Raw genomic sequence first — 22,622 nt, forward strand, 5'->3', positions numbered from 1 at the left:
GGGCGCTCGCATCGCGGGAGCTCGGCGGAGCTACCGCGTGTGTGGAGAGAGTGTAGGAGAGGGTAGGTGCAGTGCTTCGCCGCTCCTCTCGCCGTTCGCTCTCTCTCCTCCCTGCGCCCCACTCTCCCGTCCGCTCGCTCGCACGTATATATAAATGGAGCGAAGCGCGCGCCTCACTCTCGACCGTTCGCTGGCTGGGCGCCTATCAAGGCGATGGCAGAAGTCGGTGAAGGCGAATGTCTAACGGCAACGGTACCCCTAGCAAGAAGTGTAGACCACAAGGCTGAGATTATGGCCGTCAGGTACAATGACAACACAAACAGGTGCTGATGAATGTGTAAATAAATGGTTACGGTACAAATCCTCGTCTCGTCATTAATTTACGCCATTAAAATTACTACGCCGTGTACTCTCGGCGCAAGAAATGCATTCGCATTTCCTCATGATTCCCTTCGGGGAGGTGGGGGCATTTTTTTTTCTTTGTTCACGCTCTTCAGAGACGCTCTGGTGCAGATACCGCAAACCGGACGCTTCCTTTAGAAGACGACAGAAGGAGATTAAAACGCCCCTAGGTAGACGAGCGCCACACCGAGGTCACCTGTGTCCATTAAAAAAACAGGCCGCATCGGGACTCGAATATAGCACGTTCCACACATGAGATGCATACTCTACCACGAGGTCTCAGGTGCCTAACATGAAACCTCACAACCTCGCTCTATCACTCCGCTGTTGCGCCGTTATTAAGTGCTAGTCAATTCTTTTTACTGAGAAGTAGCTACAGCGGTACTTTATGATGCTCTCGATAGACCTATTAAATAGAAGTAATAAAGGTTTTATCTCCCAACGTTTCCCCGTGTTTCCTCATTCTCCACCCGCCAAATATATTCTATCCCCAAGGCATGCTAGCTGCACAGGTTCGATAGAAATAAATCGCGTGTGGGTGGTCTTATCTCGGGAATTGAAAGGTCTGACCGCTTTTCTTTCTGTTTCCTTTACTATGGCTCTCTGAACGAAACGTGGAAGACAAGAACGTCGAGAAAAAAAAATGGCGAAGCTTGCACTAAGTCGCGCAAGGCTTGAAAGAGCGAAGCTGGACGGTTCTGAAGTCTAATCTGGTTGCTTGCAATGATAACTGTTGGAGTTTGACGTCCCAAAACCACGATATGATTATGAGGGACGCCGCAGTAGAGGGCTCCGGAAATTTCGACCACCTGGGGTTCTTTAACGTGCACCTAAATCTAAGTAAACGGGCCTCAAACATTTTCGCCTCCACCGACAATGCGGCCGCCGCGGCCGGGATTCGATCTCGCAACCTTCGATTCAGCAGTCGAGCACCATAACCACTAGACCACTTTTAGGTTGCTTCTAGGTTGTTGCTATAGGCTTTAGCTAAGTGATGCTAGGTTTAACAAAATACGTTGCTGGGCTAGTTGGTTCATATTATTCAAAAATAGGATAGCGCGAAATTGACCAGGACTACAAAGGCGCTACTCGCGCAACTGCGAGTAGCGCCTCTCCTGTGCATCTGTGTTCCTTTGTAGCCCTGGTTGAAGATGCTCGGTTGAAGATGCTCGGTTGTTTCTAGGCTGCTTCTCAGCGAGGGGAGGTTCGAGTTAAACCACAGACAGTCCCAGACACGACACCGATGTCCAAACACCAGAGACATAAACTCGCGCTGAAACCGGGCGTTCGCACCTCCCTTAGATCTACGGGCACGTCGTTGCTTCGGGGTCTTCTCGCAGCCGCCGTTACCTTTCGCGTCCCCTAGTATTATCTCGTTGTACATACCGCTGAAGCACTCCGTGCAAATGCTTCAGCGAAGCTGAAACGTGCGGCGACGGTGTTTATCACTGAGTTAATCCCGACGGTTTATTAAAGCTTTTCTCAATTACTGGTCACGTCTGTTTAGAAATCTTAATTGGTGTTTAGTGGACCAGCGGTGAGTAGTGGGAATTGCCCAACTTCTGTGGTACATACCCGTTCGTAATGATGATAGCTTTTTGTACACAACGAAGTTTTCACGGCTGGCTTAAACAACTTCGCTGTTAAAAATAATTCACTGTTGAGCCTCGCTTATGTAGCGCTTTTTAGCCGTATTGCCAACACATGGGATGCAAATTATGCAAAACTCGTTGCTCTAGCTTGCAACTATGCGATGACAAAGCGACGACCTATGATATCACATAGACTTGGCTCACCTTTTCAGCCCCCGTGATAGTGTACGCATGGTTGCCGATGATACCTTGGTATTCCTTAATGTCCTCCTGAAAATGTCGCACACTTAAACAAGAAAGCTAGAGGCAGTCATGGTGCCAATCGGTGCACTATACAGGAACAAACAATAAAAGAACTGAGACAAAAACAAGAACACACCTACGTACTCAAACCGACAGTTTGAATGACAACGGTATAGGCTACTACAGCCAATACATATGGTGTTTTACTCGCAAAGAGTATACGCCCTTACAAAAATTAATTCAGACACTCTGTAGACTATCTAAACCCATTTTTAGAGTATCTATAGCCTGTCTAAATATATTTTTGTAAGGGCGATAGGATTGTGAGACACGCTGTTGTGGGAGACCCCGGTTTAATTTTGACCACCCTGGGTTTGTACGACTTAACAATGGAACAATGTACACAATATTAATAGCGGTGAGAGGAAAGCGCAGCATTACCACGAATCACCCTTAGGCGAATGTATGCTCTCCCAGGGGCACATGAGAGGATTGCCTGTCTGACGACACTCTTTCGATTATCACTGCTGAAAACATTTCGAGACGCAACAAAAAAGAGCCCTTTTTTTCTTAGCTTCACTGAATTCGTAACTCGTGCCATTCTATTTCTCCACCTGAAATGGCTTACACTTGTTCAAGACAAAGCTTCCCCGACACTCGAGACACGAGCTTTTATATAGTGCTGTAGCCCGACAGGAATAGTAAAAAGAGAACTTGAAATGCTTACAGGGGTGTAACACGTCAAAAGGGAGTATTTCTCCAAGGCTTGTCTTACAGTACCGAAGAGGTCATCTTGAAATTCATTCAAGTAAATGCTTTCGCTTAGGCCTCCCGTGAGCACTTGCATTGCCTCTGCTCCACCTCCGCCAATAAGAGCGGCGTAGCCTCCATGCAGTCTGGGGAGAAATATGTAATGTGACAATTAGCTGGTGTCCACAATGAGTGAAAACACGGTGTTACAAAAATTAATCTTGAATTTGATGATGTTATTACTAAGGCCGTGGTTAACAAGTTCAACGCGAATATTTCCACCAAATGCATTCACTGAAGTTGAAAACGAGAAGAAAATGCCAGAACGCAACTTTTTGTAGCTTTCGATAGTACAAGAGCGATAAGCAATTGTTCTCACTACGCATCGCGAGCTGCATATATATACTTGTGCGCGAAGTTCATCTCCACGGTATAGCGTCGGTGGGTTTCCCAGTTCGAGCGATACCACGTAGACAAAGCTTAACGATTAGACTTAATCACACTTTACATTACTTTAACTTCGGCATCTCATCATGCCAGTTCAGATTGTCTCATATCCTCAAAAATTACAACTCGTTGCCAGCGCCTTCTTTGTGCGCCGATGTTTGCGGGCACAATTTGCAAAGGTCTTCGTTCGTGCCTTCAATTTGTCATTGACCGATTGCCCTGGCAAGTGATGCCTTCGACGTTAGAAGAAAAAGGGACTGATCAAACCAATTCAAGCATTCGATCATTGAAATTAAGCGGACAAAAATGGCCCTGTAACCGTGGATAATCAATATCTCCAGTCATTTAGCCATCCTCACCCAACATTAGTCAGCGCTAGCCAACGATAACCACCACTAACCAACGATCTCCACTCTCCAGCAAAAGCTTGGCATTACTAGCAAAACTTGACTAGGTCGAACACTACAGCTCTGCTGTTGGTTCCCCGAGAACATTCAAGCACCCGCATCTGTGGTAGTCCACCTCACCTGACTGCTGCGCAGAAGGCCTGGGTTCGATTCCAGCTTGAACCCCTGATTTTTAACACGAAATTGTTTTATGCCGGGTTCCACCAAGACTTTCATGACGTATGACGGAAATAGTCAGCAAATTGCATACGATCAGATGGCAAAGAAAAAAAACAAGAAGAAGCATGTTCTGTAAACGGGTGTCGAACCCACGACCTCTCGGTCTGCGACGATTTAAAGGGGAACTCCGGTGCATTTTCGACCATATTGAGATAATGCCGTTTTTAAATTAAATAGTATTAACAGTCCTGTAACAGCTAGGCTGGTTCATTTTGCTGAGAGACTCGTCAATAATTTTAAATACGCAGTAAACGATGAGTCGAAACAGAACCCGAAACAGGGAGCTGCTCCGTGCTGGGTATGCCATGACGTCATGAAATACGCTACACGCCACCACGGCTGGCCAGGGTGTAAGCATAGCAAGCGTGTTTCTTCTATAGCGCGAAAAGCAAGCTGTCGATGTCATGCGACGCGGAATCAAGCTGTGCCAGCCCGTCTGAACTTACGAGTGACGAGTTCAGCGACGATTGCAGCTACTATCTGAGCGCGGAAGCATCGCCTTTTGACTTCGACTCGCCGGCGCATGAAGTAGCTGACGTGCCCCACATCCATCTCCTCGTAGCTCAATATTGTGTGTGCTTACTCTACGACCCGATGTCAACGACGACTAAATGCAGCTAACAAAACCGAACCACTTTGCTCGCATCGTCGTCGCCTCGTAGAAGAAAGCGCGCGCTGCAACCGCCTGCTGGGCAAGGCGGGGTTGGAAAAGAGTAAGCGCGTTACGTCACATACACAGCGTGGCCAGCGTTAACAGGCGTGATTCCAGAATTGGCTACCAATCTTAACATTCGTTTTTTAAAAAGCTAAAACTCCCACGGTGGTATAACATGGCACATATCATCAGGGTACCGAAGAGAACATATGTTAAACGTTTATTTGAAATCGGTGAATATCGAGAAATAGCCGGATTTCCCATTAACCACTATGCCACGGCCACACATGAAGGAGGCTTCACAAGCACGCCTTTTATTTCTCACGCTTTCCTCTCGCAGTGCTCTTGGTTAGCAAGGTGGTTTCGCCGTCCGGGAGCGGCAGAGTGAATGCATTATAAAATGCATGGCCTCCGCGAATGCATGGCCTCCGCATGGCTATTGCATGGCCTCCGAGTAATGCACGGCCTCCGGCAACTCGCCGTAGCACCGTTGCTACAGTAATTTTGTCAACGCCTTACACGCGAGGTGGCGGCTTTAGCCCGAGCCTCGCTCATAGCATCCATTCATATTAAAAAATAGCTCTGCGACACTCGCCTGGCTGTCACACCGCGATCCCCGCTCGAACCGTGAGAAATCACGGCCAGACCAGAGGGGACATACGACGCGCGTCGCGTTTCCTGTTGCGTTTCTAGCCCGGCCGTGGTGTGATCTTTCTGTTAACTCTTTAACATTCCGCGGGATTGCGGCCTTAGCCCTAGGTCAGTAAGGAAGGTCAGCATCCAATAACGAAGCACATTTAGCTGTCACACCGCTTTCTCTGGCTACGCTCTCCCCTGCGAATGGAACGGCCTGAGCAACACTAGCAACGGCGCGTTGCCGGAGCCAATCTCGGAGGCCACGAATAACGCATCAAATCAGCCAATGGCCGTGGACTCTGGGGGCGCGCAACATAACCTTGAGCACTTTTTTTCTTTTTTTAACACGAAAGTGTTTTGTGCCGGCGTCCACCACGCCTCCACTGACGTATTTCCGTCATGGATATGACGTTGTAAAATATAAGGACTAACAGATGGCAAAGAAAAAAACTAGAATAAAAAGTTCCGTCACCGGGAGTAGAACTTACGACCCTTCGCTCCGCCGCGCGCGGCGCTAAACGATTAGGCTACAGACGGCACGTTCTTTGCCATGCTAACGGCGAGCTATTTATATACACTATTTGCCGGTGGTGGTACTCAGAGATCGGTGGTACATCAGCGTGTTTTCGTTATCACTAGCGAGATGGCGCGAAGGGCTCGAAGAGCGCTTTAAAGATCGCCGCCCCGCGCGTCGCGATGAGTGCACGCCTTTACAGGCCGTCGTCGCTCGTGCGCGCGCTTATCTCGTGATGGCGGTGGTTTGTACGTCTTGTGCTCTCACCGCAGTGAGCACTTCGCTCACTGCAGCGGCCCCTTTTGCGAAAGGAGAGCGCTGCTCACACAAAAATAAGTTACACCTGTGAGAGTTCGCGCTCATCCTGTGTAAGTTCATTCCGTGCGTCTTTTCTGCTTGAGCAGCGCGTTGCAAATTTCGAGCTGCTTGCCGTTCTTCGCGTGACCTTAAAATTTGTTGCTATAGCATTCATTACTTCTCCCTTGGGGCGAAAGAATGCCCAACAAACGCTCAACTACGTCTGTGTATACATAGACACGGTTAACTTTCGTGTTATACCGATTCCTATGACAGAGGGATCAGCCATGTTTTTTTTTTCTTCGAACGCGCGGCTTACATTCATTGTGATCGCGAGCTAGCGCGTGGGCACGTGGTGGCCTCCCGCGGTGGCCGCAGTAACTGTGCAGCCCACGGTGCTCAAATCAGTCAATGGCCGTGAACTTGGGTATATGGCGCGGTCATTTGGGTATATGGCATCATTTGTAGAAAGAAGAGGGAACGATTTCTAGCTGACTTTAAGAATTAATTGCAATTCCAGGCTTCGTGCTGCGCTATGATGTTTGGCTCGCACGTTCTCAGGAGCCTCGACTACCGATCGGCAGCGTTTTCTGACCATGCTGAAAAAGTGTTGCAGGGCCCCTTTAAAGGAGAAAGTCACGCGGTCCTTCATGCATTTGCCTGAGACGATTGGAACGCGAAAGTGTTAAACCGATTCCTATAAGAGGGATCAACCATGTTCTTTTCATCATTCTTCTTGACGCCGACGTCGGTCTTACGATGTACCGTCAGGTCACGCCAAATCTCGAAAACTTTTTTACTCGTGAGACATATAAGGTTTTTATCGTCTTATAATAATAATAATAATAATAATAATAATAATAATAATAATAATAATAATAATAATAATAATAATAATAATAATAATAATAATAATAATAATAATATCACTGACTTCTCTTAATCGTCGGATACAAGAACTTACTTGGCGTAAGCCTTCTCAAGCAAAGCACTCCAGAACTCATGGGTAGTGCTTGATCTCATGAATGCCAGCCAGCCACTATCCGCATGGAAGGGCAGTCGGTCGTCGATGACAACGTCGACCCATCGGTTGGCTTTCCACAGTCGAAAATGAAATATTCCGGCGTACTCGCCGTCCGTGAAACTCTGGTCCTCAGGAACAACGTTCTTGAACAGTTCCTCATGCATAGCGAGCGCAGAAACGGAAGCGACCATCCAGCAGTTGCCTGCAAGGTAAGTTATTCATGTCATGACCAGACAGTCGTATTCGTCACATCCTCTTGCCCTCCCATACCAATTTTCTTCTACAGCAAGCTAAGGAGGCGATCGCGAGAGCGCCCAAACGTAGGCGGCTAGATAGATAGATAGATAGATAGATAGATAGATAGATAGATAGATAGATAGATAGATAGATAGATAGATAGATAGATAGATAGATAGATAGATAGATAGATAGATAGATAGATAGATAGATAGATAGATAGATAGATAGATAGATAGATAGATAGATAGATAGATAGATAGATAGATAGATAGATAGATAGATAGATAGATAGATAGATAGATAGATAGATAGATAGATAGATAGATAGATAGATAGATACGCTCAAAGTGCTTTTGGTTCGCTAACAATCGCTTTTCATTTAAAAGATTATGACCGATATCAAATGGTGTCAGTTATTATCACTGAGAATAGCATTTGAGTGATATGATGGTAGCACAGCCATATCCAATTGTAAGCAATGTTATTTATAAATAATGCATACGGAATAGTGGTTGTTGCAAATGTTGTAAAGACGGTAAAACGGCCACAATTACTGACCGCACCGGATTAGTCCTAACTGCACGTGTCAATTCTACTTATCAACCTGCTGTTCGCAATGAATGGTGCTATTGACGATAGGAGAGACAAGTTTTCCCTAACTACACATTGGCATCCGATAATTCTTGGTAGTTTTGTTCGGAGCATTTAAAGTCAAATATTTTATTCCAACATCAGACAGGCAGCCACAGAGCATATATAAGAGAGGAATCAGCTTTTGACGTCACTCACCCAAACAGCCTTGCTCCACGTCGAAACGACTAAAACCTTCCGTGAGGAATTCCGGATTGTCGCAAAGCTCCTTTCAAACATACAAATATAATAATAAAATGTCAGGTGCCAAGGATTCGCAGCGCAGTTTAGCTCGATAACATCCCACATTGGTGTAATTTACAGACACATGATTCCCCCGTGCATTGATTTCTTCCCAGTACAGCATGACATCTGTCACTGCATATGAAAATGCTTTTAAGCGTTCACCACGTGAATGGCTTCGCGAGAGTAATATTATACGTAGACTGCTTCTCATATGAGCTATTGCACTTGAAAAAGACCAGAAATTTAGTGTTGGAACTTGATATTTGCCCGCAATTACATGATGCAACCCTTTTAACATTGCTTTTCATTGAAAGTGCATTGCGTATTTGTTTCTCTTAGAAAGTCGAGTAAAAAATAAAACGGCGGGATAGCTGTGAAATCGTGCTTGTCTTTTACAGCTATTAATCATGTAAACACACATAAACACCGCGCAAAAACAAACAAAAATAAACGCACCACGGCAACTGTCTCCAGAAAGCGACACCGCGCATCGTCCGGTACCCTCAACAATGATATTTATGAAATATATTGTAGTTAAATTGCCCGAAATATCTCGTAAATAACTTCTATGAACACCCAGAAATTCTAAAGAACTGCCGTTGTCGTAATATCGACTACACCACAAACATACTGCACACGTCTTGTCGGTTTGCCACACAGACGCACACACTAGACAATCGCACCAAAGATTTCGAAAGTGTATAAACAAAACTGCACTAGCTGAATATCATACATACGAATAATAATAATTGTTACGGTTTTACGTCCTCGAAACCACGATATGATTATGAGGGAAGCTGTTGTAGAGGGCTCCCGAAATTTCGACCACCTGGGGCTCTTTAACGTGCACCTAAATCTAAGTACACGTGGCTACATAGTCGGTTACGACCCAAGAATAAAAACAAACTCTATCCAAAGCCATCACTGCCCCACCAAGAGAGAATTCGTGCAGATGTTCCATTCAATTACATCGGTTCATTTCCCTGACGTCATGCACTTTTACACATGTTTGCGCCACTGGTTTTAAAGGGACACTAAAGAGAAAAACGATTTTTCTCATATCAGTAAAGTATTCTTTCACGATACCAAAAACACCACGCCTGCTGTGAGAAGACGCTTAATAAGCGAGAAAACGCGCAAAAACAAAATATGGGTGGCGACGCCACCTTGAAGTTTACGCACCATTCGCCGTGGCGTCGTTTTGACGGCGCCTACTAGGGACTACGAAGTTCCTAATCGGTAAAAATGAAGTACATTGTCCTCTGAGGGGTCCATAGACTTAACATACCAAGTTTGGGGTAATTTTGTTGAGCCAATGGCGCCAAAATTCAATAGATACACTTTGAAATCCGTGACGTCACGTGAGGAGATTTCGGCGCGAAATTTAAAAATGAAACTTTGAACTTGATTTTCTCCTCTATTAATAAACCTATGATGGTGAAATTAACGACATTATAGTACTCAGAGCACAAATTATCGATCTAAGCCGATTCATTGTTTCTCTTTAGTGTCCCTTTAAGTCACAAATATCAACGTCCTGACAAATTTAATCAGAAATTCTGAAGTCACTGCTTGGCCAAAGGTTATATTTTGAGTAGGAACGACGGACCTTAACTTTTTAGATATGCGTGGCATTTACATGGGCACAGAAAAAGTACTCATGGCTCAAAAGGAAGCCAGTATGCACGACTCTCTTACGAAGCTGATTGACAAGCGTGTCGAAGCTTTGCGAGCGGAGCTTGTATTCATTCTTAGGTTGTCGCCGACTATAGCATTTCACCTTCATAGAAACGCGGCCACTGCGGCCGGGCCGCTACACCAACATGGTGAGTGCATACATACGAATGGAACACGGTAAGTTAAATGTGAACTTACGTATGGTCTCTTCCACTCTAAATTGAATCCCGGCTCCTTCTCCCCGAAGACGTTCTGTTCGGTGCATGGGAACTCGGGATCTTCGAACAGCTCCTCACCCTTCAGGTACAAAGAGCGTAGTAGTTCGTAGTCCTGGACGTTGCCACACCGTGTCTTGGTGCCGGAGTAGCGTTCGCCGTACTGCATGGGCATGCCGGATTTCGCTCGCATAAATTCGTTGCATTGGAACCCTTATATCACATCACTTCCTACGCCGGGAGCATAACCATGCATAGATAAGGTAACAGAGATCTTTAGCATATGGGCCCCAAATGTTATGGGCGCCCAAGGAAACAGCGTCGAAGCCACCGCGCCTGCATGCTCGAGGCGGGAACTGCGCTTCGGTTTTGCGTCGGCCACGCTAATTGACACCTTGCAAAACAGTTATCGCGCACGTTCGAGCTGGTTTATTTTCCACACGAGCAGCCTCTACCACAGACTACAAGGAAAACAATTTTTACATTCAACATTCTCCCTGCCTTTCCATTCTTTTGATTTCTCCCATACCATATTACGAATGAAACAAAGGAAATTTAAGGGTTCGTTTTTCTTTATTAGACACGAACTTAATGAGAACTAACAGACAATCAACACAAGGAAAGTATAGGGTAAGTTATTTGTAGTAATTATGATATAAATGTGAAGAAATTAAAGTGGACCAAAAGACAACTTGCCGCCGGCAGGGACCGAACCTACAACCTTCGAATAACGCGTCCGATGCTCTATAATTGAGCTACGGCGGCAGTCATCCTACCATACACTTTACTGTGTATATCTGTGCATCTAAACCTGGGAGTGTTAGTCAGGGTTGCTTGTAGCCATGACGGCGAGGCAAAGTAATTTTTTAAAAGCCTCTGTTGTGCATGCGCACCGTCCCAGTAATGTGGAGGGGTGAACGCGGTTGTGGAGAGAAAAGCAGTCAGGGAACGAGATATTTCGTATCGGAATATATTCTTGCGGTGCAGATGTTGCGCTAGGGTCTCCAATAGTGTGCGCATGCGGGTTACTATTTTACAAAGTTTCTATTCCCAAATTTAGTGGCGTGCCCAAAAAGCTTTGCGTCAACAAACATGGCGGCAGCAATCGAAGCGATGGCTACAGTGTTGAACAAGAGTGGCCCTACTTCTGAGTAAATGATGACGTTATTATTAAATAAATGCTGGTACAAGCTATCACTTTCTCCCGTCTCAAGCTTACAATAAATATTGGGCAAAAAGTTGGCGAAGCTTGCGCTAAGTACTACGCCGCACAAGCCTTGAAACAGCGAAACTGGACGATTCTGAAGACTAATCTGGTTGCTTCGAGGTTGTTTCTAGGCCTTAGCTGGGTGATGAGACTTGTTTCTAGGTTGCTTCTAGGTCGTTGCTAGGCTTTAGCTAGGCGATGCTACGTTGTTTCCACGTTGATTCTTAGCGCAGAGAGGTTCGAGTTAAACCGCGCAGTCACAGACACGACACGGATGTCCAAACTCCAGAGACAGAAACTCGCGCTGGAAAGAAGCGTTCGCACCTCTCATAGATCTACGGGCACGTCGTCGTTAGCGTAGGCCTTCTATCGCTTCGCGATCTTCTCCTAGCCGCCGTTGCCTTTCCCGTTCCCTAGTGATGAGCTAACTATTTCCTTCTTCTTTTTTAGTGTACCAGTGGTGAGTAGTGGGATTTAACCACTTTCTGCGGCACATACCCGTTCATGATGATGAGTTTTCTGGTAGGCCGCACAAATTTATGAGGCACACACACGTTCGTTGGGCTAACTGTTGTCTTCATCAATTTCTGTGGCACATACCCGTTTATTTTTCGAGATAGGGTCGGACACATTACGGCTAGCTTAAACAGCTTTGCTGTTAAAAAATAGCCATTATTTTTAAAATCGGTCGTGGACTTGAGGGCTCGCAGGCTTAAGGTGGGTGATGACTCGAAGTTGGCTTGTCTTGGCTGATGACGGCAAATAATTAAGACTCACAGAACCAACGGTGACCATCAATGAATTCATTGCCATTACGCCTTTTAAATAATAGTTTTCGAGAATATATGTGCCTAAATCAAATTGCTGTATCAGCTTTTGATTAGTATTCATCCTTACCTTCGCAACCACTCTATCGCTTCAAGCGCAAGACTCAAACAGTGAGCACAAAAACCCTTTTCTAAGACTAGTATACTTGTTCCGTGACCCGAAGTAAGCACATGCAAAGCGTTTAGTGACCCCAAACGTCTGCTGCCTCTATTCTAAACCTTTATTTTACTTGTAGAGCGCTCACTGGTTAAAAGGTTAACGCACATTACCGACCAACCAGGAAGTTACTAACTATAAACTTGATTTGAATTGCATGCACTAATTCAGACCATATATTTAGGAATAATCTTAAATGGGACATATGTTCATGTTTGTTGATTATGTTCGACCAGTTATCATTCTATAGCATAGATATTGTGTGCATGAACGTAAAACATCACTTTTACCAGTTATCGATATGAACCAGCCCTCGAATTGGACCCATTACCTGCATCCGCTACGCCTCCAATCAGTTTTGGAAACATATTTCTACGCGTACGTCTGAGGCTGGGGTGACCCGCGGCTGCTTGTCTCACTCTCCTGCTGTGGGGGTGCGAACGGGTTTCTGTCCTGCTGTGTACAGCATTCCTCCCGGTTGCTGCTGCTAAAGCCCCTCCATGCGTTTTCCGAGTAGACGCGATGGAGGGGCTTTAGCTGCTGCTTGCGGGCTCCAGAAGCGGGTTTTCAGGAGAGGGTTTCTGGCTCTCTGGGTGCCTTTGCGACGAGGCTGGCGGCGAGATGGCCGCGGTCGTCTGCTGGGCCGACTTTCCTGACAGGGATGAAGGAAGGGTAGTGGGGAGTGCTGTCATGGCGCTCGCCTGACCCTTCCTGGCTTTGCCTGGCTGTGGTGCGTTGTTCGGGGCGTTCAGAGCCCTGGCGGCCTTTCGGGTGCGTGTTCGGTACGCATGCGCAACTATCCTCCTTCCCTCTCTCCAACAGCTGCGCCTTACTCTCTCCACTTCTCTACCAGCCCCTGCTTGCGCTTCTCCTGCGTTCTCGCTTCCGCTCTCGCGGCGCAAGCGCTACTCTCCTTCTCTAAGCGGGTAGAGCGCAGCGCGAATGTCAGGATCCACCCACTGCACCTCAAGTACTACACGCTGCTCAATAAAGACCTTCGTTAACCGTTTCACCTTCGTCTACAACGTTAATAACACCGTTAATACAACGTTAATAACACCGTTAATAACGATCCGAGGTCGGTAGCATGCCCAACGAACGCCAACGGAACGCGATCGTGCAAGTGCTCCGGCTTCGCATCGCCTCATGGTCCCCTTTAGCGGGAGACGGTGTAATTTTTTGCAAGCTGGCGTTACGTAGTACGTGATTTTTTATGAGCTGGAAGCTGACCAGAAAGCTCTCGCATACTATATACCTGAGGGCATCAAGTCTGCCGGAACGAGACCTTTGCTATGATTTAACGAAAATATGGGAATTTAAGAGATTGTTTTTCTGCACAACCTTAATGAAAACCGACAGCCAATGATGCCAAGGAACGTATAGGGGACGTTATTCGTAGTCCTTTAACTGTATTGTAGTAAATATAATGTAAGTGCGAAGAAATTAAAGTGGACGAAAAGACAACGGCGGCAGCTTTTGTTGTTGTCCACTTTAATTTCTTCAGATTTGTATCATGACTACCACGACGCAGTAAAAAGACTCCAAATAACCTCCCCTACGCCTTCCTTGGTTTCATTGCCTGTTGGTTTTCATTAAGGTTGTGTTTAACAGAGGACAACGAACTCTTAAATTCCCCTTTCGTGCTGTTAGCATAGGCACTCACCTTGTAGATCTTCCCATCCCTGAAATTGGCCGACATGGCTGCTGGATTTTTCCGACGAGCGCAGTGATATGGCCTCTATTCCTGGGCAAGGCAGCCCCCATTTATGTGAAACCACGAAGGAGCGAGCGAGAAAGAAAGAGAGAAAAGAGAAATAGAAGCGAAAGAGGGAAGAAAATTGCAACTCATAAAAAGTAGGGATTTCTTACAGGAGTAGCACTTCTGGCAAGTTGGTTCTTGCAGGAAATAGCGCAACACGGAACAAGTGAACGAAATAGGACTGACAAGAAGCTAAGAGATGGGGTGTGTGCGTGTCTTTGTGTTATTAAGAGGGAGGCGGGGGGGGGGGGGGTGCGAGCGCAAATATTGCTCATCACGCGACGGAATGGGTCTCAGATAGAGCGGCTTGCTTTATCTTCTAGCTGTTGACTGGTAGAGGGCGTGGGCATCCCTCTCTCTCCCCCTCTGTCAATATATTCGAAACATAGGCCTTCTGAAGCCATTTTCCCTCTCGATGGCACACAATTCAGCTTACGATGCTGAACGTCGATGCCCTCAATGTGTCAGTAAGTTCCGGGCTCTCAAGAGCACGGGACACGCGTTGAAAGAAATAATTGCCCCGCTTTGTAACAAGCTAGTGGTGGCGTTGCAGCAGGAGGGGTTAGCCTGACTTGCGTAGCCAGCAGTTGTATACCGCTGGAGCATGTCATGCGCTGTTAGCAAGGATGCGCCAACAGGCGTTGATGTGCACCGTGAAGAGAAGAAATCAGCAGTCGTTGCCCTCTCTTTCTGGGACAGCATTCTGCGATTATCACTTCGGCGACAGGGCGTGACGTAGAATGACGCGTGTCCTATGACTGAAGGGACTACCTGTCCGCCTCTCCTCGACCACCCAATAAGCTCGCACTGAAAGCGACATTTTGGCGATATACCCAAAAGTGATAATCTCAGAATGCGGCCCCTGGTTGTCGCATGCCCCTTGGGGGAAACCGAACTCTTCGAAGCTTCATGCGGAGTTTCATGCGGATCGAGTGGTCAATGAGTAGCTGCTTATACAGCATAATAATAATAATAATAATAATAATAATAATAATAATAATAATAAAGTATATATATATATATATATATATATATATATATATATACTTTATTATATTGTAGCGGGGTTGCAGCTATGACTATGGTGAGGTGTGCGAAGAAGAGGCAGACGACGTGTCGGTGTGCTGGAAGCAACAACCGCCATCTTGACTGCTGGACCATCCTACACTGTAAATAAGTTATAAATATATTCGCAACATTTTGGTGGAGGTGCTGGGTACTACGCAAGACGGAACTCCGCAGCGGACGTATCCTGGACAGCCGCAATATGTCAATAGAAAGCAACTCTGCTGCTGCCGCTTCGACCGCGCATCCGGTACAGCCGGTACAGCTGGTCGTATTGACTCAACCCCGCGATCCCGGTAACTTCTGCGGCACCGACCACGTTGACGTCGATGACTGGATCGCGAAGTATGAGCGGTTTGCAGCGGTCTACCGGTGGGACCCTACAATGATGCTTGCCAACGTTGACTTCTATCTCTGCGGAACAGCAGGTACGTGGTATCAGGCTCATGAAGCTGACATAACCAGTTGGGATGCCTGTAAACAGAAGCTTCGTGACCTATTTGGTAGAGCCGTCGGACGCCAGCGGGCCGCTTCTAAAGAACTCTCCTGTCGGGCACAATCTTCGACCGAATCGTATGTCTCCTACATCCTTGACGTCCTGGCCCTTTGCCGACGTGTCGACACCAACATGTCAGAGGGTGACAAAGTAAGCCACTTGCTCAAGGGAATTGCGGATGATGCTTTCAATTTACTAGTGTCTAAAGACTGCTCCACCGTGGACGACATCATCAAAGAGTGCCGCCGGTTCGAAGAACTGAAGAGTCGCCGCATTGCCCAGCATTTCGTGCGACTTCCGAACACGGCCGCTACATCATCTTGCGAGGACCTTCAGCCGCCATGCGGTCAACCGCCTACCAACGAGAGCGTAGTTCGCATCGTGCGCCGAGAAATCGAGGCGGCGTCGCCACCATCTTTCCTGACGCGGCCATCTGATGATCCTCGACCAACGATCTCGTTGATCCAGCAGGTTGTGAGGGAAGAGCTTGCAAATGTCGGACTGCAGCCGGTGTGTTCGTTGACGGAACCTCGTGTCAGTTCCATAACGCCTCCTCGTGCACCGGAAATGTTTCGCCGCTATCGTGATCCTGCCCAGTGGAGAACGCAGGACGACAAGCCGATCTGCTTTCGTTGCCACGGTGTAGGACATATTTCTCGCTACTGTCGTTCTCGCACCTTTCCATCTCGCTCGTTTTCTGGCTATCGACGTGACGACAACCACCGGCCCCTGCAGTTTCCCGCTCGTGACGGTGGACCATACGCTGAGGCTCCTGCGACATCGGTCCGACGCTCCAGCCGTTCGCCGTCCCCAAGCGATCGTCGCTCCCGGTCACCTCAGCCCCGTCGCCAGTTCGTCGCCCCGCCCTACTGGACGCCCATACTCGGAAAACTGAGCAATGCAGCTCCCGGAGGTGACGCTGCATTCGACCCCCGACCTGAAAACCCTCTGCTGACCCTCACTACGGACCAGAACCTGCTTGCTGTGGAAGTGGATGGCCTACCTGTTACTGCCCTCATTGATACCGGCGCACATATTTCTATTATGAGCTCTGATCTCCGTGCACGATTAAATAAGGTCCTTACGCCGCCCGAGTCCCTATTTGTACGTGTCGCTAGTGGAGGAACTCCGGCTGTACTCGGAATGTGCACGGCACGTGTGAGGTTCTCCGACCGCCAGACGTCCGTTCTGTTTCATGTTCTCGCTCATTGTCCACATGATGTCATCCTCGGACTCGATTTCTTGTCTGACCACTCTGCTGTCATTGACTGCTCGGCCGGTGTTGTACAACTTGACTTGCCTGCGTCCGCCGACGTGTCGGAGGTGGTTCAGACCAAACTTTCGTGTGCTGAGGCTATTCGTCTGCCACCACAAGCCCTAACTTGCGTCGCTGTTGAACCCTATCCCAATGTACCGGATGGTGATTACGTGGTTTCTCCTTCTCCCAGTGTTCTACTGGCCCGCAGCGTCTCCTCTCCGTACACAGTTGTAACTGTTACAGCGAACAAGACGTGCCTTCCTCTTCTGAACTTCGGATTCAGCCCTCAAGTCCTACCACAAGGCATTGCTCTTGCTACTCTGTCACCGTCGCACGAGTGCCAGATCTCATCGGTGTCACCTGAACTGCCCGTTGTCGTCTCTCCGAACCCGCATAGAGTCGACGCAGTCACCTCTTCTACACTGCACAACAACATCACCAAGATGATTGCCTCAGAACTTTTGCCCTCTCAAGTTAAAGACCTCACTGATCTCCTTATGATCTACTCTGACATATTTGACTTCGACGGTAGGCCCTTAGGTCAAACCTCGCAAGTCAAGCACCGCATAGATACCGGTGATGCAGCTCCAATTCACAGGCGTCCTTACCGAGTTTCACCATCAGAGCGCCAAGTTATTCAACAGGAGGTCGACAAGATGCTCACAAAAGGCATTATTGAGCCTTCTTCGAGTCCGTGGGCTTCCCCTGTAGTCTTAGTTAAAAAGAAAGACAACAGCTGGCGTTTCTGCGTGGATTATCGGCATTTAAACAAGATCACCAAAAAGGATGTCTACCCGCTTCCTCGTATCGATGATGCCCTGGACTGCCTTCATGGTGCTACCTATTTTCTTCGATAGACCTACGCTCTGGTTACTGGCAAATCGCCGTAGACGACCTCGACCGTGAGAAGACTGCCTTTGTAACGCCTGACGGTCTCTACCAATTCAGAGTCATGCCGTTCGGCTTGTGCAATGCGCCGGCCACGTTCGAGCGGATGATGGACACGCTTTTGCGCAGCTTTAAATGGTCTATCTGCCTGTGTTACCTGGACGACGTCATTGTATTTGCCCCCACCTTTGAGTCTCACCTCGACCGACTTTCGTCCATTCTTTCAGTGTTTCGTGCGGCTGGGCTACAACTTAATTCATCGAAATGCCACTTTGGCCATCGCCAAGTTGCTATTCTCGGGCATCTCGTTGACTCATCTGGCATCCGACCCGATCCCGACAAAGTTCGCGCTGTCCTCGATTTTCCCGTACCAACTTGTGCCAAAGACGTTCGAAGTTTTGTGGGCCTATGCTCATATTTCCGACGATTCGTCAGAAACTTCGCAGATATTGCCCGCCCCCTCACTGATCTTCTCAAGAAAGATGTGCCATTTTGGTGGGGTCCTGACCAAGCCAGTGCTTTTTCCCGCCTCATTACGCTGCTCACCACACCGCCGATCCTCGCCCACTTCGACCCGTCTGCTCAAACCGAGGTCCGCACAGACGCTAGTGGTTACGGCATTGGCGCTGTGTTAGCCCAGCGTCAATCCGGTCATGATAGAGTTCTTGCGTATGCCAGCCGGCTCCTCTCCCCTGCCGAACGCAATTACTCTATTACTGAGCGCGAGTGCCTGGCGCTTGTATGGGCAGGTTGGTAAATTCCGCCCCTATTTATATGGTCGACCTTTCACCGTTACCACAGACCACCACGCTCTATGCTGGCTTTCAGCACTCAAAGATCCAACAGGGCGCCTAGCTCGTTGGGCTCTGCGCCTCCAGGAATTCACGTACACAGTGGTCTACAAGTCCGGCCGTCTACATCAAGACGCCGACTGCCTTTCTCGGTACCCCGTTGACGATCCAGACCACGTAACGGATGACACGTCCATCTGTATCTCCTCGCTCTCTGCTTTCGGCAACATCGGTGACGAGCAACAGCGTGACGCGTCCCTACGAGATCTAATCACCCGCCTGAATACTGACTCGACGGACAGTTCGCTTCGCATGTTCGTCATCATAGACGGTATCTTATACCGCCGGAACATGCGCCCAGTGGGACAGGAACTACTAGTTGTAGTACCCACTCATCTCCGCTCGACCGTACTTCAGCAACTACATGATGTACCAACGGCCGGCCACCTTGGTGTTGCCAGAACGTACGACCGTGTCCGCCGACGCTTTTTCTGGCCCGGCCTCTACCGTTCCGTACATCGTTATGTCGCTTCTTGCGAGTCGTGCCAACGCCGGAAAAGGCCAGCTGTACACCCCGCCGGGCTCCTTCAACCCATAGACATACCTGCTGAGCCTTTTTTTCGTGTCGGCCTCGACCTTCTGGGACCTTTCCCACTTTCTCACAACGGTAACAGATGGGTCGCCGTCGCTACGGATTATTCTACCCGTTTTGCCATTACGAGACCTCTCCCGAGCAGCTGCGCTACAGACGTCGCCGACTTTTTGATACAAGACGTCATCTTAACATCACGGCGCTCCTCGTCAACTCATCACAGGACCGAGGCCGCTACTTTTATCCAAGGTAATCGAGGACCTACTTCGCTCTTGTGCAACCAAGCACAAGCTTACAACGGCCTATCATCCCCAAACGAACGGACTCACAGAACGTTTGAATCGCACGATCACTGACATGCTCGCCATGTATGTCTCGACTGATCATCGCGACTGGGACATTGCTCTACCCTTTGTCACTTTCGCTTACAATAGCTCGCGCCACGACACTGCTGGATATTCTCCCTTTTACCTTTTGTATGGAAGAGAACCGACCTTGCCGTTCGACACGCTCGTACCCATCCCTGACCACATCTCCACCGAATATGCTCGCCACGCTATCAGCACAGCCGAAAAGGCCCGTCAGATCGCCCATCGACGCCTTTCGGACTCTCAACTCAGCCAGAAACATAGATACGACAGTTGCCACCGGAACGTTCGCTTCAATCCGGGTGACCTCGTTCTCCTGTGGTCTCCGTCTCGGCATGTTGGCCTGGCCGAAAAACTTCTGCCCAAATACTCCGGCCCCTACCGTGTGCTACGCCAGGTGACTGAGGTTACCTATGACATCGCCCCTCTGGACCCTACGGCGCCCTCTACGTCTTCAAACGTCGTCCACGTCGCTCGCCTGAAGCCGTACCTTTCGCCCACCACCTGCTAACAGGCGCCGAGTCGGCGCTTTCGCCGCCGGAGGTCGATGTAGCGGGGTTGCAGCTATGACTATGGTGAGGTGTGCGAAGAAGAGGCAGACGACGTGTCGGTGTGCTGGAAGTAACAACCGCCATCTTGACTGCTGGACCATCCTACACTGTAAATAAGTTATAAATATATTCGCAACAATATATATATATATATATATATATATATATATATATATATATATATATATATATATATATATATATATATTATATACTATATATATATATCTATATATATAGGCGTTCTTCTTCAAGCAACCAAAGAGGACGACCCACTAGAAGGCGCTGGAGAGGGTAACCCATTACCATGTCCCAAGGCTTCTCTACAATTACCCCGGGTACGAAAAGGGAGCCGTCCGGCGACCTAACAACTCGTCAATATGAGTGGGTCATAGTAGGCCTTGAGGCGCTCCACGTTGACAATGTCGCGCCTCGACGGCGCATGTCCGAAGATGGTTCGATGGTTTCGATCAAGTAGTTGGCCGGGGATGTGCGCTCGACGACCCGGTATGGGCCTTCGTATTTCGGCAGTAGTTTTGAAGAAAGGCCACTTGCAGTGGTAGGGACCGAGAGCCATACGAGCGCTCCAGGGAGGAACGTGGGTTCAGAAGTAGTCGTGCATCGCGAATACTCTTCTGCAGCTCTTGTTCCTGCGTCGTAAATGTCTTGGCAAGCTCGCGACACTCTTCAGCGAGCCTGGCTGTCAGAAATAGGCGCACACTCAGATGGATCCGGCTTGTATGGAAGTATCGTGTCGATGTGTGCGACGGGTGCCTTCCGTACAGTAAGAAGAACGGTGAAAAACCAGTAGTGCTCTGAGGGGCGGTGTTATAGGCGTAGGTAACGAAGGGCAGAATGGCATCCCAATTGGTGATCGCGGCGACGTACATTGACAGCATGTCGCCGAGCGTCGGTTAAAGCGTTCGTTAGGCCTTCGTCTGCGGGTGGTAAGCAGTAGTTTTTGCGGTGAACAGCATGGCACTCTTTCAGAATGGCTTCCACGACTTCCGATAAGAAGACACGGCCTCGATCGCTGAGAAGCTCTTGGGGTGGACCGTGACGCAGCATGAATCGGTGTAGTAGGAAAGGCAACATCGCGCGCAGTAGCCGCTGGGAGGCGGCGGTTTCGGCGTATCGCGTTAGATGGTCAACAGCGACGATGGCCCAGCGGTTACCAGCCGAAGTCAGAGGAAGTGGTCCATACAAATCGATGCCCACGCGCCCGAACGGACGGTTAGGGCAAGGTAATGGCTGTAGACCTGCTGGCGACACGTGCGTTGCAGGTTTTCGGCGTTGGCAATCGAGGCAGGAGCGAACGAACTTCTGCACGTAGCGGTACATCCCACGCCAGAAGTATCGTTGTCGAATGCGGTGGTAAGTTTTGGATACCCCAGAGTGCGCGCATTGCGGGTCAGAGTGGAAGGCCTCGCATATTTCAGAACGAGACTGCGGGTATCACTAGTAGCCACTGGCGGCCGTCGGCGTTGTAATTGCGTCGGTGCAGGAGGTCGTCACGAACGGCGAAATGGTGGGCTTGCGACGCAACGCGCGAGTGGATGGTGTTGCCGTCGGATCAGTGAGCAAGTCGATCAGCGAGGTGATCCATTTATCCTTGCGCTGTTCGGTAGCGATAGTGTGAACGCTGATCGAAGCAACACTATGTGAGATACTGAGCAGGGGGCATTGTCGTCAGGCAAGGGAGAGCGCGAGAGGGCGTCGGCGTCAGCATGCTGGCGTCCGTTGCGGTACAGCACGCGGATGTCGTAGTCCTGCAGGCGAAGTGCCCAGCGGGCAAGACGGCCTGAGGATCCTTCAATGACGACAGCCAGCATAGTGCATGATGGTCGGTGACGACATCAAATGGGCGACCATACAAATAAGGTCGAAACTTTGTAAGGACCCATATGATCGCCAGGCACTCTTTTTCCGTGACTGAGTAATTGGTCTCGGCTCTGGTAAGCGTACGGCTTGCGTATGCCACGACATATTCGGGGAACCCTGGTTTTCGTTACGCAAGGACAGCGCCGAGGCCTACACCGCTGGCGTCCGTGTGTACCTCCGTTGGGCCGTAGGGTCGTAGTGGCGTAGTATGGGAGGAGACGTCAACAAACGACGGAGCTTTGCGAACGCGTCGTCCCACACGGACGACCACGAATTTAGGGGTCCGTTACTTCCAAGGAGCTTCGTCTGCGGCGATATGATGGCGGCAAAGTTTCGTATGAAGCGTCGAAAGTATGAACACAGTCCGACGAAACTGCGCAGTTCTTTGACGGACGTAGGTTTGGGAATTCGGCCACGGCCCGAAGCTTGACCGGTCGGGAAGGATTCCGTCTTTGGACACGACGTAGCCGAGGATTGTCAGCTGCCGTGCCGCAAATCGGCACTTCTTCAGATTCAGTTGGAGGCCGGCGTTGCTCAAACGGGTCAAGACATGCCGCAGACGTTGGAGGTGCGTGGAGAAGTCCGGAG

At 48.8% G+C, this 22,622-nt stretch overlaps 1 protein-coding gene across 1 annotated transcript; it reads right to left on the bottom strand.

Moving 5' to 3' along the window:
• Positions 1–568: 568 nt before the first annotated feature.
• Positions 569–14,094, bottom strand: LOC125756265 (calpain-A-like). Its single transcript, XM_049415196.1, has 7 exons — positions 14,049–14,094; positions 10,178–10,357; positions 8,216–8,285; positions 7,127–7,388; positions 2,965–3,133; positions 2,199–2,264; positions 569–598 (listed from the first exon to the last, which is right to left on the bottom strand). The coding sequence occupies exons 1-7, from the start codon at positions 14,082–14,084 to the stop codon at positions 569–571; spliced, it is 813 nt and encodes a 270-aa protein (XP_049271153.1). The 5' UTR covers positions 14,085–14,094.
• Positions 14,095–22,622: the final 8,528 nt, after the last annotated feature.

Source organism: Rhipicephalus sanguineus, chromosome 4, assembly GCF_013339695.2.
Source record: "Rhipicephalus sanguineus isolate Rsan-2018 chromosome 4, BIME_Rsan_1.4, whole genome shotgun sequence".
NCBI classification, from domain to species: Eukaryota; Metazoa; Arthropoda; class Arachnida; order Ixodida; family Ixodidae; genus Rhipicephalus; species Rhipicephalus sanguineus.